The sequence below is a fragment of the Lycorma delicatula genome, chromosome 5, assembly GCF_047948215.1.
Source record: "Lycorma delicatula isolate Av1 chromosome 5, ASM4794821v1, whole genome shotgun sequence".
Lineage (NCBI taxonomy): Eukaryota > Metazoa > Arthropoda > Insecta > Hemiptera > Fulgoridae > Lycorma > Lycorma delicatula.
The window spans coordinates 66,018,188-66,037,608 of record NC_134459.1 but is presented as its reverse complement, the minus strand read 5'-3'; the positions used below and the strand labels follow the sequence as shown (position 1 = coordinate 66,037,608).

Below are 19,421 nucleotides of genomic sequence, written 5' to 3'. Positions count from 1 at the left end.
TTTATTTCTTTGTGTTATTTTTTATTGTAAATTACAGGTAGCACCAGCTGAATTAGAAGAATTGATTTTATCAATACCTGAAATAAAAGATGTTGCAGTAATTGGGTTACCTGATGAAGCAAGTGGTGAACTACCAATGGCATTTGCTGTTAGACAGCCTGGTTCTAATATCAGTGAAAATGATATTGTTAAATTTGTAGCAAGTATGTTTTTTAATCTATATTAATTATGTACTGGTTAGAACTTTGCTATATCAATGTATAGACTGTGAAAAGAGGGATGTCATATTCTCATACATTCTTGATGGGAAGATATCTTAAGCTCTGAAAATATTTACATATATTATTAGAGGTGAATCTGAATAAAGTTTATTAAAACTTTATTTCTTTTACCCTTTTTTCTTGTGAAAACAGATTTAAATTTAATTTATTTTGTGTTTCTATTAAATTGGTTATTTAAAAAAGATCCTTTGGAATTAAAAAAAATATTATTGTTAACAGATTACTCTAATAATCATTCTGATCTATATGAGATACATATTTTAAAATGAGAAAATAAACAACCATATTAAATTTACTTTACAGAAGGTTTTTTATAAATAAAAAAGTAAACATTCATAAGCACGCATTAATCACAGAAAAAACTATTGGATCCACCATTTTCAGGAAAAAATACATAAACCAATGTGTTAAAGGGAATTTTTAACTCAGGAGGGAAACTATTATCATCCCAAATTTACTGGAAGGTTAACAAAAAATTGATAATATTTTTTTTGAAAAACTATTTATTTACCTTTATCAGTTGACAAAAGATGCAACCTTTGATGCAGATGGTATAATTATGAAGAGGTAATTAATCACCATTACCCTAATGATGCTTTTGTTATTTGGTGAAAAATATAAGGAATTTTCAAATATCGACATTAGTTATTACTAGTCAATAAGAGAAAACTATTAATTTATTAAATACTTAATTAAATAATATTTTACATAAAAAATTAAAAACCAATTGATTCACTACTTTTTTTTTAACTTTACTAGTTTCTAATATATAAAGTTCTTAAATACAAAATTGTAAACTTCCTTACTGAATTGTTTTTTATTCAATCTGAGAAAAATGCATTTTATGGAATGCTAAACTTATTTAAAAACAAACTTTCACAAATTTGAATAATTCACAGAATTTTTTACACATGTTATTAGAAGTCAACTATATTTAATAACTATTGTATTTGTGTTGGAGTTTTTTTACTGTGTAAAATTTTCTACTTAAAAAACACTCCTTGTAACAAATTTTTTCAGTTCACAGTAAAATATTTTTAATACGAGGGTTATTTTTTTTCAAGGTCCGATCGGTCACGAAATTAAAACCACAGTGAAAATAAAAAAAATTTTATTTGTAACAAACAAGTACTTACATAGTTACCCTATTTCTCTACATAGTCGCCACTCTGATTTAGACATTTGTTGTAGCGTGGTACCAACTTTCCAATACCCTTATCATAGAATGGAGCTGCCTGTGTTTTCAGCCATGTTTCTACGCTGGTCTGCAGCTCGATGTCTGTGCCAAAATGTTGTCCTCCTGCCTATGTTGTTTCATGTGAGCAAAGAGGTGAAAATCGGATGGAGCCAAGTCCGGGCTGTATTGCGGGTGATCAAACACTTCCCAATGAAAACGCTGCAGAAGCTTCTTTGTTTCAGCTGCAGTGTGCAGCCGAGCATTGTCATGGAGATAGACAATGCCTGATGACAACATTCCTCTCCGTTTATTCTGAATTGCCCTTCATAGAAATTGAAGAGTCACGCAGTATGAGGCTGCAGTGATGGTCGTGCCACGTTCCATGAATTCCACCAAGAGAACTCCATTCCGGTCCCAGAACACAGTAGCCATACACTTTCTGTTGGAGTAGGTTCGCTTGAACTTCTTTGGTTTACTGGGAGAATGAGAATGCATCCACTGTTTGGATTGTTCTTTTGTTTCTTCAGTTTTGAAATGGACCCATGTCTCGTCCCCCGAGACAATTTTGTTCAAAAAAATCTTCTCCTTCATTGTGGTAGTGCTGGAGAAACGTTAGGGAGGCGTCCATTCTCATTATTTTGTGATGGTCGGACAGCATCTTGGGAACCCATCTTGCACAAAGTTTGCTGTACTGAAGTCTCTCACTCGCAATGGTGTAGAGAACTTAAAATTTCAGGAAATGAATCACTCAATACAGAAATTGTGAACCGACAATTTTCTCGAATTGCCTCATCCACTTGCTCAACGAGATCATCGGTTGACACTCACGTCCTTCCCTGACCGCCTGCGTTATGAACATCTGTACGTCCTCCTTTAAAGTTCCTGCACCATTGTCGCACTTTGCTGTCACTCATTGAGTTTCACTGTACACATTACTTATTCGTCGATGAATTTCAGCTGCATTACACCCCTCAGCCTGAAGAAATCGAATTACTGCACGCACTTCACACTTGGTGGGAGATGCTATTGTTGTAGACATTTTTACATGCGAGCTGTTTGTTCAGAACTAAACGAAGTGATGTGGCGTGATTGAAGGCCATACTAGAGACATTGCGCAACATATGCGCAAAGGTTCATCCGATTTTTGCGTGGGTTTTTAATTCACGACCGATCGGACCTTGAAAAAAATAACCCTCGTACTAACATACATTTAACTGCCTCCTTATAATGAAATTGAACATCTCAATAATGAAATCTTAGAGTATTTCTTATGTGAATAATCACCATATAAAAATGATAAACTCCATAAATTGGCATGTAACTGTTTTAAAATTATAGTATGCTTAATGATAAATCACACTGATGTATATAAAAATAAAAATATAGTATGATTAAATGCATACAACAATAAAAGCAGGTTTCCTCTGAAAATTTTTATTTTTGAATTTTTAATACAAGAATTTTTGTACCAACTGAGTGCTTATTAGATGTGATCACAAAATACTATCCATACAAATCCTCTAAACAATTTGAACACTAAAAGTACATACTAACAAGATACAATGCTATAATAAAATACATAGAATCTGTACATCATTATACATGAAAATGAATTTTTATGCTCTTCTGAAGAATAAAAAATACTGAATTATCTTTCCTTACTTAAAGGCCAATAAGTCTCGTTTCTTCCACTCTTTGGTAACATAATGTTTATCCATAGCTTGGGTGTCCCATTAGAAAAGAAAACACATGTACTTAATGTAGCCTAATTGTATGCCTAACAAAATGCGATATAACTTTCAAATCACCACGTACATTATACATTATATAAAACATATATACATTATAAAAAACATAGCTGGAACATATGTCCCAGTTATGTTTATAATTTATTTTTTCAAAAACGTCTTTCATCACATCGTATGTCTCTTTCAAATGAATACCATAAGCGATTGGTATCGAAGGATATTAGTTACTGTTGTCTAGTAGAACCACTTTTAAACTATACTTGGAAGAATCTATGAAATGGCACCAGTCCCAGGTTTATGAACTTGTCCTAAGTGCAATATAAGCTCATCAATATTTGTTCAATAAGCCAAACTATTTTCATCAATAAACTACTGAGAAAGTTATTTTTGTTGGCTTTAAAATCCTGAAATTTTTGTATTTTTTTGAAGTAAATTCCAACCTTGCAGTCTTGATCCTAACAGTTCAGCTTGATTTTTTGATAAATTTAAATCCCTAATCAAGTCATTTAATTCACCTTGTGGTATAAGATGTGGATTATTGGAAGATAATTCAAAATCAAAATCATTGTTGTCTTCTTCAGTACTGCCTGATTCTTCATTGCTGCTTTTGAAACATTCATTCACAGGTGGCTCAGGAACTGGAATAATTTCGCTGTGAGGTACAGGGCTGATTTCAGATTTCAATGAAGGATATTTTACAGTATGTTTAGAGTTTCCAGACACACTTGTAAACAAAAGTAACAATTGGTTACATGATACTTTGGTTCATGCCAAACCATAGCTACACCAAATGGCAAAGCCTTCCGTGTACCTTAAATATAGTGCATACAAGAACATAGTGCATAAGAATATAGTGCAGAACAATTAGTGCATATAATATGAGGAGCCCATGTTTTATCATGATCACCAATTTTACATGGGAAGTACAAATGATATGCTTTTTTAATTAAAGGTGTAATGTCTTTTCTATTTAATTTTATGGTAAACTTACCACATACATAAAAGGCACCCACATCATTAGCACAATATTGAGGCATTATGACACTGCACTGTTAACAAACTTAAAGACAGCAATAAGACTGAACAAAATTAATTAATTCCTAAATCTAGTGTTTAATACAACCAGCTGTGTTTTCAGCTACGTGTTTTGACCTGCAAAGACATGATCAATCTTGTCCATGAATGTTCATTCTTCAATATTAGATGTGATGTCATAATGTGTGACTATGATATGATTTAATTCTTTGTCTAGTATTGTTTATTTATAGTTTACAAATTATGTTGACAAAGTTAAACAATAAAAAATGAGCTAACAAAATACAATATTGGAGCTTAAAATGCTAACTATACTTTGAAAAGTGAAAAAAATCCTTTAATTAAAATTAAAAAAATTTTCAAAAATGGTGGTTGATAGAAAGATTCTGAGTTCATATTCCTTTTCAGCATCAAAAAACAGATTAAAATCACGAATTGCATGTTAGGAAACAAAAATTATGTTTATCAGTGTTATTTGTTCTAATCCCCAAAAATTGAAATTTTTAAAATTACAAAGGTTTACTCACCACAGGACTGTTTTAATTATAAAATAATGAATAGCAAAGTAATGCTGCTCTAAATAGATTTTGCTCTTAATGACTGAGAAGCTTAATTGTGTTTTTTCTAAACTAGTTTGTTATATTTATGTACATCTATTAAAGGTTTTTCATTATAATCTTTTCAAACATCCTAGTATTTTTGAACCCTGATGGCTTGTGCCATTTGATGGAATATACATGGAAAAGTGGAGGTTTCAATTTTTCTTAATGAGAAAAGAATAAAACATATGGTTGTAGCCTGCGCCATCTGACTAAATTTAGAAAAAACATAATTTATTTTTTTATAAAGCCAACTTATGTTGGCTTTATAAGTTTGCTTGCTGTCATAGAAGAATAAAAATGATGGATTCATTTTATTTGTTGAGAAATATTAAAAACATGTAAAACGTGTCAATAATAAATATTTAATAGTGAAAACAGCTTTTGAATAAATAAAAATGCACAACAAATTGATATTACTGGTTGTCTTGTTAGTGTGTTTTTTAATGAAAAAGTCATGACCTTTCATAAGAAGTTATACTGTTACAGTATATCTGTTTTTTTGTTTTCTTGTGTTTTTTCACTGTTGTTTTTTGGCAGAGATTCACTCAACTTCCAAATGGGAATCTTATTTAGTAAAAAGGGAGTAAAATGTATTTATTATATAAAAAAAACTAAATTATAAATAAAAAACTCACATTTTTAGAATTTTACATTTTTAGAATTCAAATTTTTGTTTGTTAATTTACAGGCAAAGTTTCTGCACAGAAGAGACTGAGAGGTGGAGTGAAATTTGTTGACACAATTCCTAAAAATCCAAGCGGGAAGATTTTAAGAAGAATTTTACGTGATAGTCTTAAGTCAAAATTATGAATAAATTAAAAAAGAAATTAAATTTAAAAAAATAATTGTATCCTAGATAAGATAGTAAACTGCATTCTTACAACCTAATGGAGTTGGAACATGTGAAACTTCTGAGTTTGTAACATTCTGGATGTTGCAGGGCGTGAGCAAAGATGAAATGGCAATAGCAGAAGCTAAATTTAATAAATCAGTTCTGGTTGATTTTACCAAAGTTAAAAAAAAATGGATGTAATTTAAATTGCATGCTAAGCATTTTTAATTGCTAACCAGCAATATAAAGCAGCAGGTAAAAAAATAAAAAAAATTTATTGATATTAATATTTTATTAATTATTGAGAATTTTAAATAGAGATAACCAGTATAATCATTACTGCCTAAAAATGCAATCAGCATGTAGTGAACTGGACCCAGGCTTTTTTATCTAGTTAATTACTAACTGTGGTAAACAGTTAAATGTGAGTATTAGTCATTGGTTTTTATGGCATGCCTTTCAGTTTTAATGATGATATTTATGTAGATGTTGAAGGTGTTACAGAATCATCAGGTTGCAAGAGATGCATTGTACTGTCCATTATGTTATAGAAAAATTACTTTATAAATCAGATTAAGAATTTTAGAAATATATCACAAAATGATATTAATTGCTACATAGATTAAAATGGTGGTAGTGTGTTCAAACATTAATTTTTTATTATAAATAAAATATTAAAAAATTATATATTTTGAATTATTTAGGACATGGAATGAATATGTTGTGTGTACAAGTTAAAGAGTTATCTGTGGAACTGTACACTTTATAGCTTTTTAACACATTGTGGACCAGGTTTAAATTACCTTCATTTACCCTAGTTCCCTGGTATTTAAACCAACTAGGATCTTTAAGTTTATGCATGGATTTAGAAAAAAAAATCATATCTTCACTCACCATTGTCCAGATTCCATGAAACTTGCTGAAAATCATAAGGGGAGGTTTTAGTAATATTCCTTCAAGGTATGGTACCTCTAAAAGCAACTTCCTTTATGAAGTGGTACCAGAAAAAACTTACAAATTCACCTTGTTTCTTTTCTAAGATTTTTGCAGCACTCACTCTACATGCTTTTGTAGGATATTTTTTCCTTCCAGAACTAACAATAACATCAAGAGCATGTTTCTTCATGTCACCACTCAGTCTATATGGGGGGGGGGTCACTAAATGGGGCACGTTTGGTTGGTTTGTTGGGAAAGACCTGTCAGTGTCTGAATCGAAGTCAGAATCTTGTGAGGTTCCTTTACTATTGGCGTCCAATTTTTTTTCACAGCCAAAAGAAATTTCTTAAAGTAATTTTTTTTGGGGTTCAAACAATTATGTATTCTGAATAAATTGAAAAGATCACAATTTATTAGGAAAAAATGCACCTTTTTGTACCATTTTCTTGTCTTTCTCATAATTGAGTAATATGACAAGTACTGATCTGCACAATCTATACCTTTCATATGGTTGTCGTACTGTAAAATGCATACAGGCTTGGATATTTTGTCTCCTGTTTTTCTGTCCCTTTCAGTTGTTTGCTGTTACTATCATGGATTATTGAAATCATTGTGATCTCCCTTTTATCTTTCCATCCAACAAGTAGCACATCACCCTTATGGAGAAAAGTGGATTCCCTTTTTTTCAAGTTTTTCAATTTAGTTTTCTAAGTGTATGGCACCTCTATTAGCCCTTATTTTTCCACAAAATCCGGTTTTATTTTCTAATAACCTTTCAGCAACTGAATCACTATTGTAATAGTTATCTTGGTATATGTGATACCATAAACCAAGATTACAATCAAGGACAGAAAGAATAGTTTTTCCAATCTTTTACCTTCCCCAGTCTACAGTTCCATGTTAACAAACATAACTTACGTCATTTTCATATACCATTCTGACTAATAACCCATTACTTTATAATTTTAGCAGGATTATATGTTCAAACCGCAGCCTACCCGCCAGGGAATTATTCCTTCATCTAAACACAAATTTTGCTTGGGTTTATAAACAGCTTTGAATTTATCCAGAAGATATGAAGTAAGAGGTATAATTTTGAACAACCTGTCTGTGTTATTTCTGCTTGTTCATTGTCACTAAAATGCCAAAACTGCCAAATTTGTTAGAATCTACCTCTGCTCATAATTTTAGAAAAAATTGGTATTTCAATATACCAATCAGTGGCATATACCAGTGAGTCAGTGGCCCAGTCTAATGCAGTCTTTTCGTACTTGTCCCATTAGTAAAAGAAGACCCAAGAATGCTTTCATTTCATTTACAGTCGCATCTTTCCATTTGAGAGTTTTAGGTGACTGTCTGTGTACTCCTATCATTTGTTGGTGGTACTTGTTCATTACACCTCATAATAAAAAGATCTTCTCCAAAAATTAGTTCTATAATATCATTTATATTTTCATTATTTGTAGGTAGAACCCTAACACCTGGAATACTCTGAAAAGGTTCCAAATTTGGTAAATTGTCTATAACTGTCCATGGGTTACCTGAATTCGAGTCATCACTCAAATTGGTTGATTCCAAATCCGAACTAATATTCAATGGCACTGGCTTTTTACAAGTACTTTGCTGTTGCATAACACTTTCACTTTGACTATCACTAAAATCCACATCATCATCTTCAGTAGGACAATACGACAGTAAATCATAAAGTAATTTGCTTAATTCATTATCTTTTTTGTTGCGTTTACAATTTAAATCCATCAACTTGTGTGACGCCATTTTTAGATTGGCTGTAAATCCCCTCTTACAGAGCTGATATGAATGACATCCTCAAAGTCAAGTATGAATGAGCATTCATTAACGAAACACACAGTAGGAAGGGTCTACTGGCAAAAAGCAAACGCTTTCTGGAATTTAGAACAATATTATATAAAATGTGCATGCCAGCAGTCATTTCAAGGTGTGAAAATTTAGAACTATTTTTGCAGAAAGCTTAATGATTTCATTATCAAAAATAAGTAGTAGTTATCACTATTTTCTTCATGGTCTTATAAGAATTTTCTTATACTGTCTTCTTTCTTTTCTGTTTTCTTTAAAACCTTTACCCATTAAGACATCCTATACTCCTTTTTAGTCTATTTATTAAAGGAAGTCATTACTTATAAGAGAAGCAGAACAATAATTAGGTTTCACAACATCAGTTTGTGGAGAAGCAGTTTCTTTAGTTGTTCCTTTTGTGAACTAAACAATAGATATAATTTACAAGCTATTGTTTGGATAGCTGTCAACTATATCTAATTTCCTTTCAGTCAAGAGTAGAATCCTTTGCCTTAAAACTTTTATTTTACTCCTTTAGTTTAACTTCACAATTTAGAGATAAAAAAATTATAGTTTGTTATTCTGAGCTCTGAGATCATAGTTATTCTTGTTCTTAGCTCTGAGATCATAGACAATAGTTTTACATTAATTCCAGCATTATTGTTATCTTCAACTTTGTCATCTTCAAGGGGTAATTACTAATAATAATAGTTACATTAATTTTGTGATTTACAATCCCAACAGAATTACCAAGATTACACTATTGTCACAACTTGTTCCCAAGGATCTGGTATGCGTAACTGAAGGATGTGGTGTACAAATAATATCTTTATCTACTTTAAAATTTGTGTTTTTTCAATATTATCAATAAGATTAGCTCTACTCTTTATGTTGTTCAGGAAACTGTAACATGCCCAGCAGAAGAAATAGATGCATTATCATCTCTTTCCATTTTGTGTAGTCATAAATAGAGTAGTTATAGGAAATTATAAAAAAATATCCATGCTTTATTCAAGGATATCTATACAGGATGGATGGTGGATCCTTCACAAATCTTCCAGAGTAACCTTCTCTATTTTTTATAAAACCTTTCTCTAAGGCACCTATTTAACTTTTGAGCAAGTCAAATTATGTGAATAATGTATGAAATCAGATTAAATGAAATAAATAACAATTTATAATTCTATGAAATAAAATGTTAAATTACTAAAAAGTTAAAATAAAAATTTAATTAAATTAAGATTCCAGTTTTAATTTCTTAACCCATTGTCTTCTATTCTAAAATCTCCTTGTAGCTTTCATATCGCTTATCTATTCTTGATAATTGTATTAGTGGCCAGTGGGTGGTAGAGAGTGGATGGCTTCTCATGTCTTACTACCTAATCTTGGTATACTTCACATCAAATTAACAAGGCTGTAGAAAGAGAACTTGCTGCAAGTGGTAATTTAAGAAAAATGAAACGGAGGATGTTGATAAAGTTATCAATGTCTTCCATTTCTTATGAATTCATGGCAGAATGGGACAGAGGTTGAAAAGCAATATAATTACAAGAATTGTATCTAATATCATAATTATATATTGTAATATATAATATTAGAATTTAATAATAAAAATGCTATACTAAAAAATGTGTCAATAATAATACTTAATGGGTCAAGGTCCTAATTCTTCACTCCTAATTTCTTTTGTTTAATCTTGGGCCCAGCAATTGTATTTATCTTTTGTCTTTGGTCTTGTGCTTTTAGTGTAAGGGAATTTCAATAACATAAGAAACTTAAAAAAAAACTTATTCACATATAAAAATAGTGAGCTTATTACAATACTTTTCAGTTTATAGATAAAGGTTTTTGAGTCAATGTATTACTATAACATCAGACAATCATTATCATTGTTATATGTAAAATATTATAGTTTTTTGACCAAAATTGTTTGGACATTGGTTATTAAGATTTATTAAAACAAGGTATGCCAATTTACGTAGTTTATTTTGATGAAAATTTTCCTGTTCATTTATAAATGTGTTTGTAATTGATAAGATGAATCAAAGGATTGAAAAGTTAATTATTAAGTTCTGTTTTTTGTTTGGAATTTCGTGTTACGAGATTTTTTTTATTATTAATTATTAATGCAAAGTTACTTACTTTGCAGAAACTGTTTTTTTTTTTTAGTTTTAAAATAGGAATTATGTTTACTACATGTTTGCATATTATGTATTATCTTTAAAAAAACTGATGATTAAAATAACACAAAAAACATTGAATTTCCTGATTAAAATTATCAGTAAATTCAGGTGACTAGATGTATAATTAAATTCCTATATCATTTTAATAATATTATATACATAATCAGTGCATGATGGATTGATGAATAAATGTATAGAAAAAAACCAATTTCTTGATTTTTACATTATCTTAGATTCAAATGTTTTTATAGTGCCATGGTATTTCCATTTCCTTTGGGAACTAAAAGTAAAAATGGAGATTAGATATGTTAAAAGTCTTATACACAAATCTAAGTGATTTGTGTAATGAACTATGTGACTTCCATTCACTTTGAATTCACTTCCCAAAGATAGCAAAAAGTCACACTAACTGTTTTGGGATCTGAAATACTGCAATTTGGAAAACATATTTCATATTCTACTGCAGTAGCTGTAACATTACCATTATACATACCCAACATGAATACCAAATCAATGTATTCCTTTGTTTAAATAAGTATGGAATTACTTTAATGGCAAACTGATTACTTTCAAACTAAAATTCACATAAAACCTTCGCTAAAGCTAGCATAGTTTAAAATAGCCAATATATTTAATGCAGCTTACAGAATGATTTAAATACTAATACAATATTGCACATTGTTGAACAGTTGTTATTTTATTGCCAACTCTGAAAAAAATATGTTTCAAATAGTTTATTGTATTTCTGTCATTAACAAAAAGATTATTATCTAAGTAATTTTTATTTATTTATTTATTTTTATTTTACAACTGTTGTGTATTTCCAGTCTTTTTTTAAATTTTTTAACAGAAATAAATAATAATAAATTTTGTTTTTACAAATTTTCACGTCACCAAAAATGAATTTGGTTTTTGTGTACATTAAATAAGCACTTTTCTAACAGATGTAGTAATATACTGTTTCTAAATAAGATTAAAATTTTTCTTTGTTTTATTCAACTTATTTTACATCATTTTGTTCAGAATTAAATTCTATACAAGTTTTGTTTAAAAGTTATGTATTCATTACCCATTTAACAAAGTTATTGTATGTCTAACATAAAAAACAAGATTTTTTTTAGTCCAATTTATTGGTTTTCATCCCAGATTTCTCAAAAACTACTGCAAATACAGTTCTGGGATCTATTTTATTCGATTTTTCAGTCCAAAAACCACAAGAAATCGGTAATTTTGTTTCTTAATTATGTCCTAAAAATTTTCAGTTTGACCTCATTTCACCGGGATAGCTGAAATCCAAGCAAAATTCTTCACTAACTTGCTTGTGATCATAAATTCCTTCAACTTAACTTGGAGCTAAGCCCATTTGAAACAAAATATTTCAATTGAATTTTGCAGAATTTTGAAATTTATTATCTTGCAGCAACATATACTTTTTGTCATGTACAGTTGTTATACCATTTGAAATATTTAAGACCAATTACATACATTTGTTTTATTTACAGCATTAACACTATTTGTAAATAATTAGTTATCTATGCATGTATCAAATTTTCAAGTCCAGGAAATCTATTACTGCCCAAATATCAACATTGTTGATCGCAATGTTGATTTTTTCACTCATTTTAATACTTTATATGCAACGTGTCATAAGAAGTAAGTGCATACACAGTACATACATACATACATACATACTGTAAGTAATACTAAAATAAAGAATATAAACAATTTAGTTAATCTTAAACCCTTTAGATGAGCCTATTTCTATAAGAGAAATGACTGAAAAATGTCTTGTTAGATAATGGTTGAATTTTTCAACATTTTCAGTTGTAAAATCATTATTAGAAACTCACTCAATATTGTAAGTTTTCTTTGATCAAACTAATTTATAGTTGTAATGGATCATGTTACTGCATTATTCTTTTTTAATAATTGCAGGAGAATACTGAGTTTATTAACCAGTTAATGTCCTTGATATAAAAAATATAAAAACATTAACAAGCTTTTTGTTATTATTTCCTTTATTTTTGCATTATTTTCCTGGTCTTTATGTGATATAGAACAAGAATGTTTTTATCAGTTGAATATTTTACTACAGTTTTTTTTGTTGTTGATTTTTAAAAAATTGTTTTTTTTTTAAGATTTCTTTTTAAGATCACTTTTCAAAATGCTATAAAAGTATGCTTTATATTTGTTTGTGAATGTGTGCATTCATTTGGATATAATTATACACAGCAAATGAAAATGTGTGCATCGTTAAATAAACAATTATTTAGAATAGAAAATAGTTCCTTAAGAAAAAAATAATTTCTCTATATATACCTAAACAGATTAATTTTACTTTTCAATAGCTATGTTAGTACAAAGATGAATTTTCATGGTGATAATAGAATAGTTATAATGTAATTAACATATGCTGTATGTAAGCCTCAAGGTCAATGGATATTTACAATTACACGGATAGTTTCATCATATTGTAAATGGCAGTTATTTTGGACTAATATGTATTAATATACTGTCAGTTAGATAAAGGTAATTCATCATCACAAATATTGAGGAACTGTTGTTATTATTATTATTATTATTATTTATATAAACTGAATGTAAAATCTTCAACTGTAATTTCAATATTAAATATTAAAGAGAAAATGCAAAGCACTCATGTCTCCGTGTACAATTGTTATAAGACGAATATTAATTCCTTTCGGTAGGTTTTATCACCATCCGTCCTGACAATGTTTACTGCAAGCATTTAATATATATGTTTGTATATATATATTTATTACATACAGTCTGTTACATATTATTTACAGCTAGGAATAGGTTTTGTTTTTATTATTTTTTTGTTTTATGAATAGTAGTACTGATACATGATATGTTGTTTCAGTATATCACCAAAATACATAAGTTTAAATATAAAAAATTATGTAATATATTTATCTATTTAAAATAATAATTATTGCTTTAACAAAGTGGCTAAATTCTAATGTTAACAATTGGGAGATAGGAGGTAATGTTTACAAAAATAGTAGGTTAGAATCTATATCTAGGAAAACGACTGAAGTGGTAAACTAATATCAGTATTAAATAACTTGCAATCTGAGTTATTATATAATTGAGCTATAGTGGGATATGAGTAATTAAAGGAAAATATAATTTTTTGAGGTAAAAGCACTTTTATTATTATTATTGTTTATTTTGCTTTTTTTCTAAAATTTAATAATTGTTTAAATTTTGTGGAATTTTTTTATGAACGATAATTGAATAATTTCATCTCATAATGAAGTACTTGGTGATTATAATTTAAAGAAAATGAAGGATTTAACGTTAATTTTGATAGTAGAAATAAGTGATATAAAACTTTAACAGATACAAGATTTTTACTTCAGCTATTTTTTTAAAACAATACTTTAAATAATTTAAGTAAAACCTTAGGTCTTTTTCTACCCAGTTTGAATATGTATACATCACAAGTATCTTCTCTTATTCCAGAAGATGATTATTATTTATATTTTTGTGCTAATTTTAAAATTTTTAGTTTAAAGATAAAAAATAAAATCAGAGATTCTAACTTTCTAATTTAATTTTAAAAAAGCTAATTTTTTGTCCCAGAACCACCCGTTTGAATCGTGAAAAATTGGATGAGCAGTTGTCGAGATATTACAGAGGCACCCCACACACACCCTCCCCAATTTCCAAACAGCGCCCCAGGGCCACTTGAAAATATTATTATCTGATGGGTACCACTGGGACCGGATGAGGATTCATCGAGGGGGGTCGAAAACATTTTTCAGAGTGCTAGGTCCGACTGTTTTCGAGATATTTGCGATTTTCGTCCAAAAATTCGGATCTGGTTAAAAAGTACTAAATTTTACCAAAACTTTGATATATATATATCAATATACATTACACATATATATATATATATATATATATATATGGTATATCGATATATAATAATATAGCAAGTATATATACCTGACCACCTCGAGACATATACTAACAAATCAGGATTTTCCGCTAGTGATCGATACAGTACGGTGCTAAGCTAAGGAGAGTGGACACACAGACATACATACAAATGCCGTTTAGTAGAGTAAGATTAATAATAAAATAAATATATTTTTCCATTACACTATATTAAGTACCAGATCTAGATCAAGTATTTTGTTTTATATACCTAAAAGGAAGACAGAGCAATACTTTAATTCCTTTTTTTAAATTAGAGTCCTACAATTAATAAATAAACTAAATGCGGTAATGATCCCTTTAATGATAGTTTAAAAAAATTCATTATACTGTGCTGTGATCTGCTCTCAATTTTTTTACTGTGTTATTACTAACAATAATATACTTCTTCAATTTTATTTTGCTTTTTATTTCTTTTTTCTCATTTTTATAATTGTTTATTAAATATTATGAACTTAATACGGCTATTTTAAACAATTAAATTTTAATTTTGTAATTCAACTTTGTAACCAAATAAATTCTTGAATTCTAATCATGACTCTAAGTTTTTTTGATAGAATTATAACAAAAAATGTTGTATGATTTATAAAATTTTTAAAAGACAAAGGAAACTTTTTACAGCATATTAAGTGATATATCAAATTATTCTATATATCAATTTCCAGTTAAATGGAATCTGATAACATATAAAGATTTCTTAAAAATATTATTGGACGATTCAGTTTCATAACTAGATTTTTTATGTATTCATTAGCAAATTTATCATATACTAATATATAAATTAAATTTCAAAACATTGAAAAAATAGCTATGTTAGAAAAATCAAACTAACCAGTATATTATATAAAATTCATTTTGTCCATCCATTAGTTTTGATAGAAAATAGTGATTTCATTTTACTTTTGTAAAATTTTAAGGGAAAAAGTCAGCTTAAAATGAAAATGTATCTATTTAATTTCCATTTCTGATTAGCTGGGATTAGCTATTTTAATCTACATTAATGTAGTAGATAATATTTCCTCAAAATTTAATTACATGACTTTATTTTATCATATTCTGTGTTTCTGATGGATATTATTTTTCTTTCCACCCAATTTTATCTTATAAACTGGTTATAAAAGTGTAAACAGGTTGCCGGTTGATTGAAATATCTTGCTTATTCCACTAATTTATTTATATTTGATAAACAAAGTGGAAAATCTCACCGCAACTGTTGATAAGCTGAGATATATTACTTTAGTCTAAAATGACTGATAGCATCTTTATGATTGATCAACTTTTTTACATTGTATGTGTATGTTTTTGTAATATCTTTTTTGGCAATTCTATTCAGATATGAAATCTAAATTAACGTCTTTGAAACTGTTGACCAATTGTGAATCCATTGTACTTAAAATATTTATTTCAAATAGGTCTTCAATAACTTAAATTTTACAACACCTGTAACTTTTTATTGCGCTTCATAAGTTTCTGTATAAAAATTATGGTTTCATTTAATCTTTGTTATCATTTTAAGGAGAAAGCTGTATTAAGATGAAAAAACCTCCATTGCTAATTGACTGAAATCTTTTGTTCCATTTAATCACAATAAGACTAATGGTTTAATGAAAACCAATTTCTTTGATGTTATCAACTTATATTTATAGATCGATTGAATTTGATCACTCTATATGTTTTAAATTGCATCTACCCAATTTTTACAGGTATCATAAGATTTTTTTACAAAAAGACGTTGACTGTTCTGCATTGATAATTTATTGGAAGTAAACTTTATTGATAGAAGTTTTTTGATCAGAAAAAAGTCTTTAGGATGTATTCAAAATATATTTTTGATTTTAATTTGTGTTTTTTATGCTTACATTTTCTAACATCTAAGTTTATTAAAATATATTAGTCTCTTGTGTGTAAATGGTACATCTTAGACGATATCAATATTGCTTTTTTGGACTTATTTTGATGCAGCATAAGGTAAATGTTGATTCGGCTGCTATGAAGTGCTTTTATGTCTTCAGCTCATCTTTGTTTAAAGCTGAGTTGCGTTTGTACAATGTACAAATTCTTACAGCCGGATAAGTTGCGTTTATCTATTTTCATGCTTGTTTATATTCTTCATTAAACTAATTTTGTTGTTTTTGGTATTCTTTCTTTGTTCTAATAGATAATTTGAATCCAGCTTTTGTATTAATGAAAATGGATAATTGAGTGTGTTGTTGTTATTATTTGAAACTGACGGTCTGAGACTAAAACAAACCATTGTTAATAAATTTAAAATTAACATAATTCCTTTTGTTAAAACACCAAATGTGTTCAAAACATGTTTGGCAAGAATGCAGTTTATCTAAATAAAAATTACTTATGTATTTTTTAAATGTTTGATGATAATCCCAAAATTTTGAAAATGATCATCATAGTGTTTATACTCTTATATCATTAAAAATTACAAAAAAAATAAGAGAAAAAATTAAAATATCATAAAATACCTTTTCCATTAATAAAAGATTTAAACTGTGAAGAAAAACTGTAAAGAATATGTGTATAACACAAACACACACACACAACAATTTGGAAAAAAATCAGATTTTGATTTATAATCTTTGTATGTAATCTTTTGAAAAAGTTTATCTAATAATTTGAAGCATCTAAATAGGTGTTTTATATATATATAAAACGTTTTATATATATAAAACCTTTATATATAAAGGTGTTTTATATATATATATATATATATACACACACACGCGCGCGCACCCCCCCCCCCACACACTATATAAATCTAGTGGTGTCTGTGATTCTATTACTCTTTCACGCTAAAAGTAGTCAACCGCTTGAGCTGAAATTTTGCATGAATATAGGTTTTATACCTGGAAAGAGTATTGTTACAAAATGTTTCATAGTTTCAAGATGGTGGCCGTTTTAATGGGTTGCGATAACAAAAAGATAATATTCCTTACCGATATTCAACTTCATTATGGTCAAATCGAATCGGAGACATTAGAAGTATTTAATATGAAATTCCCTAAAAAAAGTCTCTTTTTCGCCTTTTTCGACATCTCTATTAATTGTCGAGAAAAGTAACTTTAAAGCAACGCACCGTGACCGGCTATACCTGCCTCAGGTTACATGAAGAAATAACATTAAAAAAAGTAATAATAAAAATATGAGAAGTACGGTCCTCCTCGTAGTATTTTTCGGGTAGCGCTAAGAACCGTGAAAAATACGGTTTTACTCGTACGAAGGACGTGTAACCAGCTATAACTACTATTTTTAAGTTGGGGGGGACTACACTGAAATCCGCATACCTCAGATCAATCAGAGTTTCGAGTCCCGTATTGACCAAACTGTTGCACTGAAGAAATTACAATACACTGAGAGTTTTTATAAATTGAACAGGCTTTAATTGTTATTTATCAGTATTATTCTCACAAGCATGAGTGTAACGAACACAGTGGGAATTTTTTCGTTGTTTGGGGCGCACAACGAAGATTCATTATTAACACGCCCGGAAGTAATGCTTCGATAATAAACTAATTCAACAACACCAACGTTACGTATCACCTACATATAAACTAAATAACAGTAGTACAAAACAATTAAAATTAACAAACAAAGTGCATTATATCAGAGGCAAAAAACTAAAACACATTGGGGGTTCTGGTTAAACGGGAAGGGCGAGCGAAGCTAGCCCTGAACCGACTAGAAAAAAAAAAAAATATATATACAGAGAGAGAGAGAGAGAGAGAGAGAGAGAGAGAGAGAGAGAGAGAGAGAGAGAGAGAGAGAGAGAGAGCGAGAGAGAATTCTAAGCACACATTTATTTTAATGAGGTAGAAGAAATTAATGAAATAGTTTGGAGACAATGTGGATCTCTTATTTAGGGACTAAATCTCGAAAGCAAATACTTTAGAAGTAAGAACGAGAACCATATACGTAATCGTGTCAGCGAAGTAAAATGTCAGAAAAAAGGACTTTTTAGACCTCAATGCAAGTTAAAAACTATTCATTTTAGCAAATAAAATTAATTCCAATTTACAGATACAAATAAATGATAAATAGGAGAAGTTAATAACGCAAAGATATAATAGCATCGAATTGATACCATAAAAAGGAATTATACACTCCAGATTGAAGTTCACATTAAGTTTGTATTGTTATGGACATCTTTTTCGTTGTAACAGAGTAATTTTGTTGATATGGCGTGGGCGGGCAAAAAGGAGGTCGTTGTGACAACAAGATACGGATTAAGTAGATTAATTAACTTTGTTCGTTCTAGTAATCTGCTTGTTTATTAATATAAACCAAAAGTTCTTCCATAAATCCAAGAATAAATGATTTGAAAACATTATGTATTATTTTGCATGAAATTTCATTTCACTTCAATTATTTCAAGAATACATACATATACATATATACGAATACTCCAGTGTGTATATGTTCTATATATATTCAAATATGTATGTATATATTTTTACACACATTTTCTAAATATCGTGTAACTAAATATGTATGTATAGAACAAGTGTAGTGTGGTATTAATGTAGTAGGCGGTCTACCTCTGTAGTTAATTACTTCTTAGATAGCGCCACTGAAACCCTATATTAAAATAAGAAAATAAATAAATAAAATTATAAATATTATCTAACCAAACTTAACCTACGCTCGTTAGTCAAGCTTAGGGAGCGAAGCGAGCGTAGGTTAAGTTTAGATAGATTGCTATATTTATGACTTTATTTATTTTTTTATTTTTATTTCAATGTAGCGTTTCAGAGGCGCCTAATACTAACTAACTAACTAACTACAGCGGTAGATCGTCTACTGCATTAATACCGGTGTGGTAATATTTTATCAT

The 19,421-nt window shown here is 29.0% G+C and overlaps 2 protein-coding genes across 2 annotated transcripts in view; one reads left to right on the top strand and one right to left on the bottom strand.

The window, feature by feature from the left end:
• LOC142325045 (luciferin 4-monooxygenase-like) overlaps positions 1-9,782 on the top strand; it is a 42,032-nt gene extending 32,250 nt beyond the window's left edge. The window contains exons 7-8 of the mRNA XM_075366327.1: positions 42-203; positions 5,532-9,782. Coding sequence (XP_075222442.1) covers positions 42-203; positions 5,532-5,653 — 284 coding nt within the window. The 3' untranslated portion in view covers positions 5,654-9,782. The remainder of the gene's footprint in view (positions 1-41; positions 204-5,531) is intronic.
• Positions 1-19,421, bottom strand: part of Trax (Translin associated factor X) — a 639,975-nt gene that overhangs the window by 107,786 nt on the left and 512,768 nt on the right. The gene's annotated exons all lie outside the window — the stretch shown is intronic.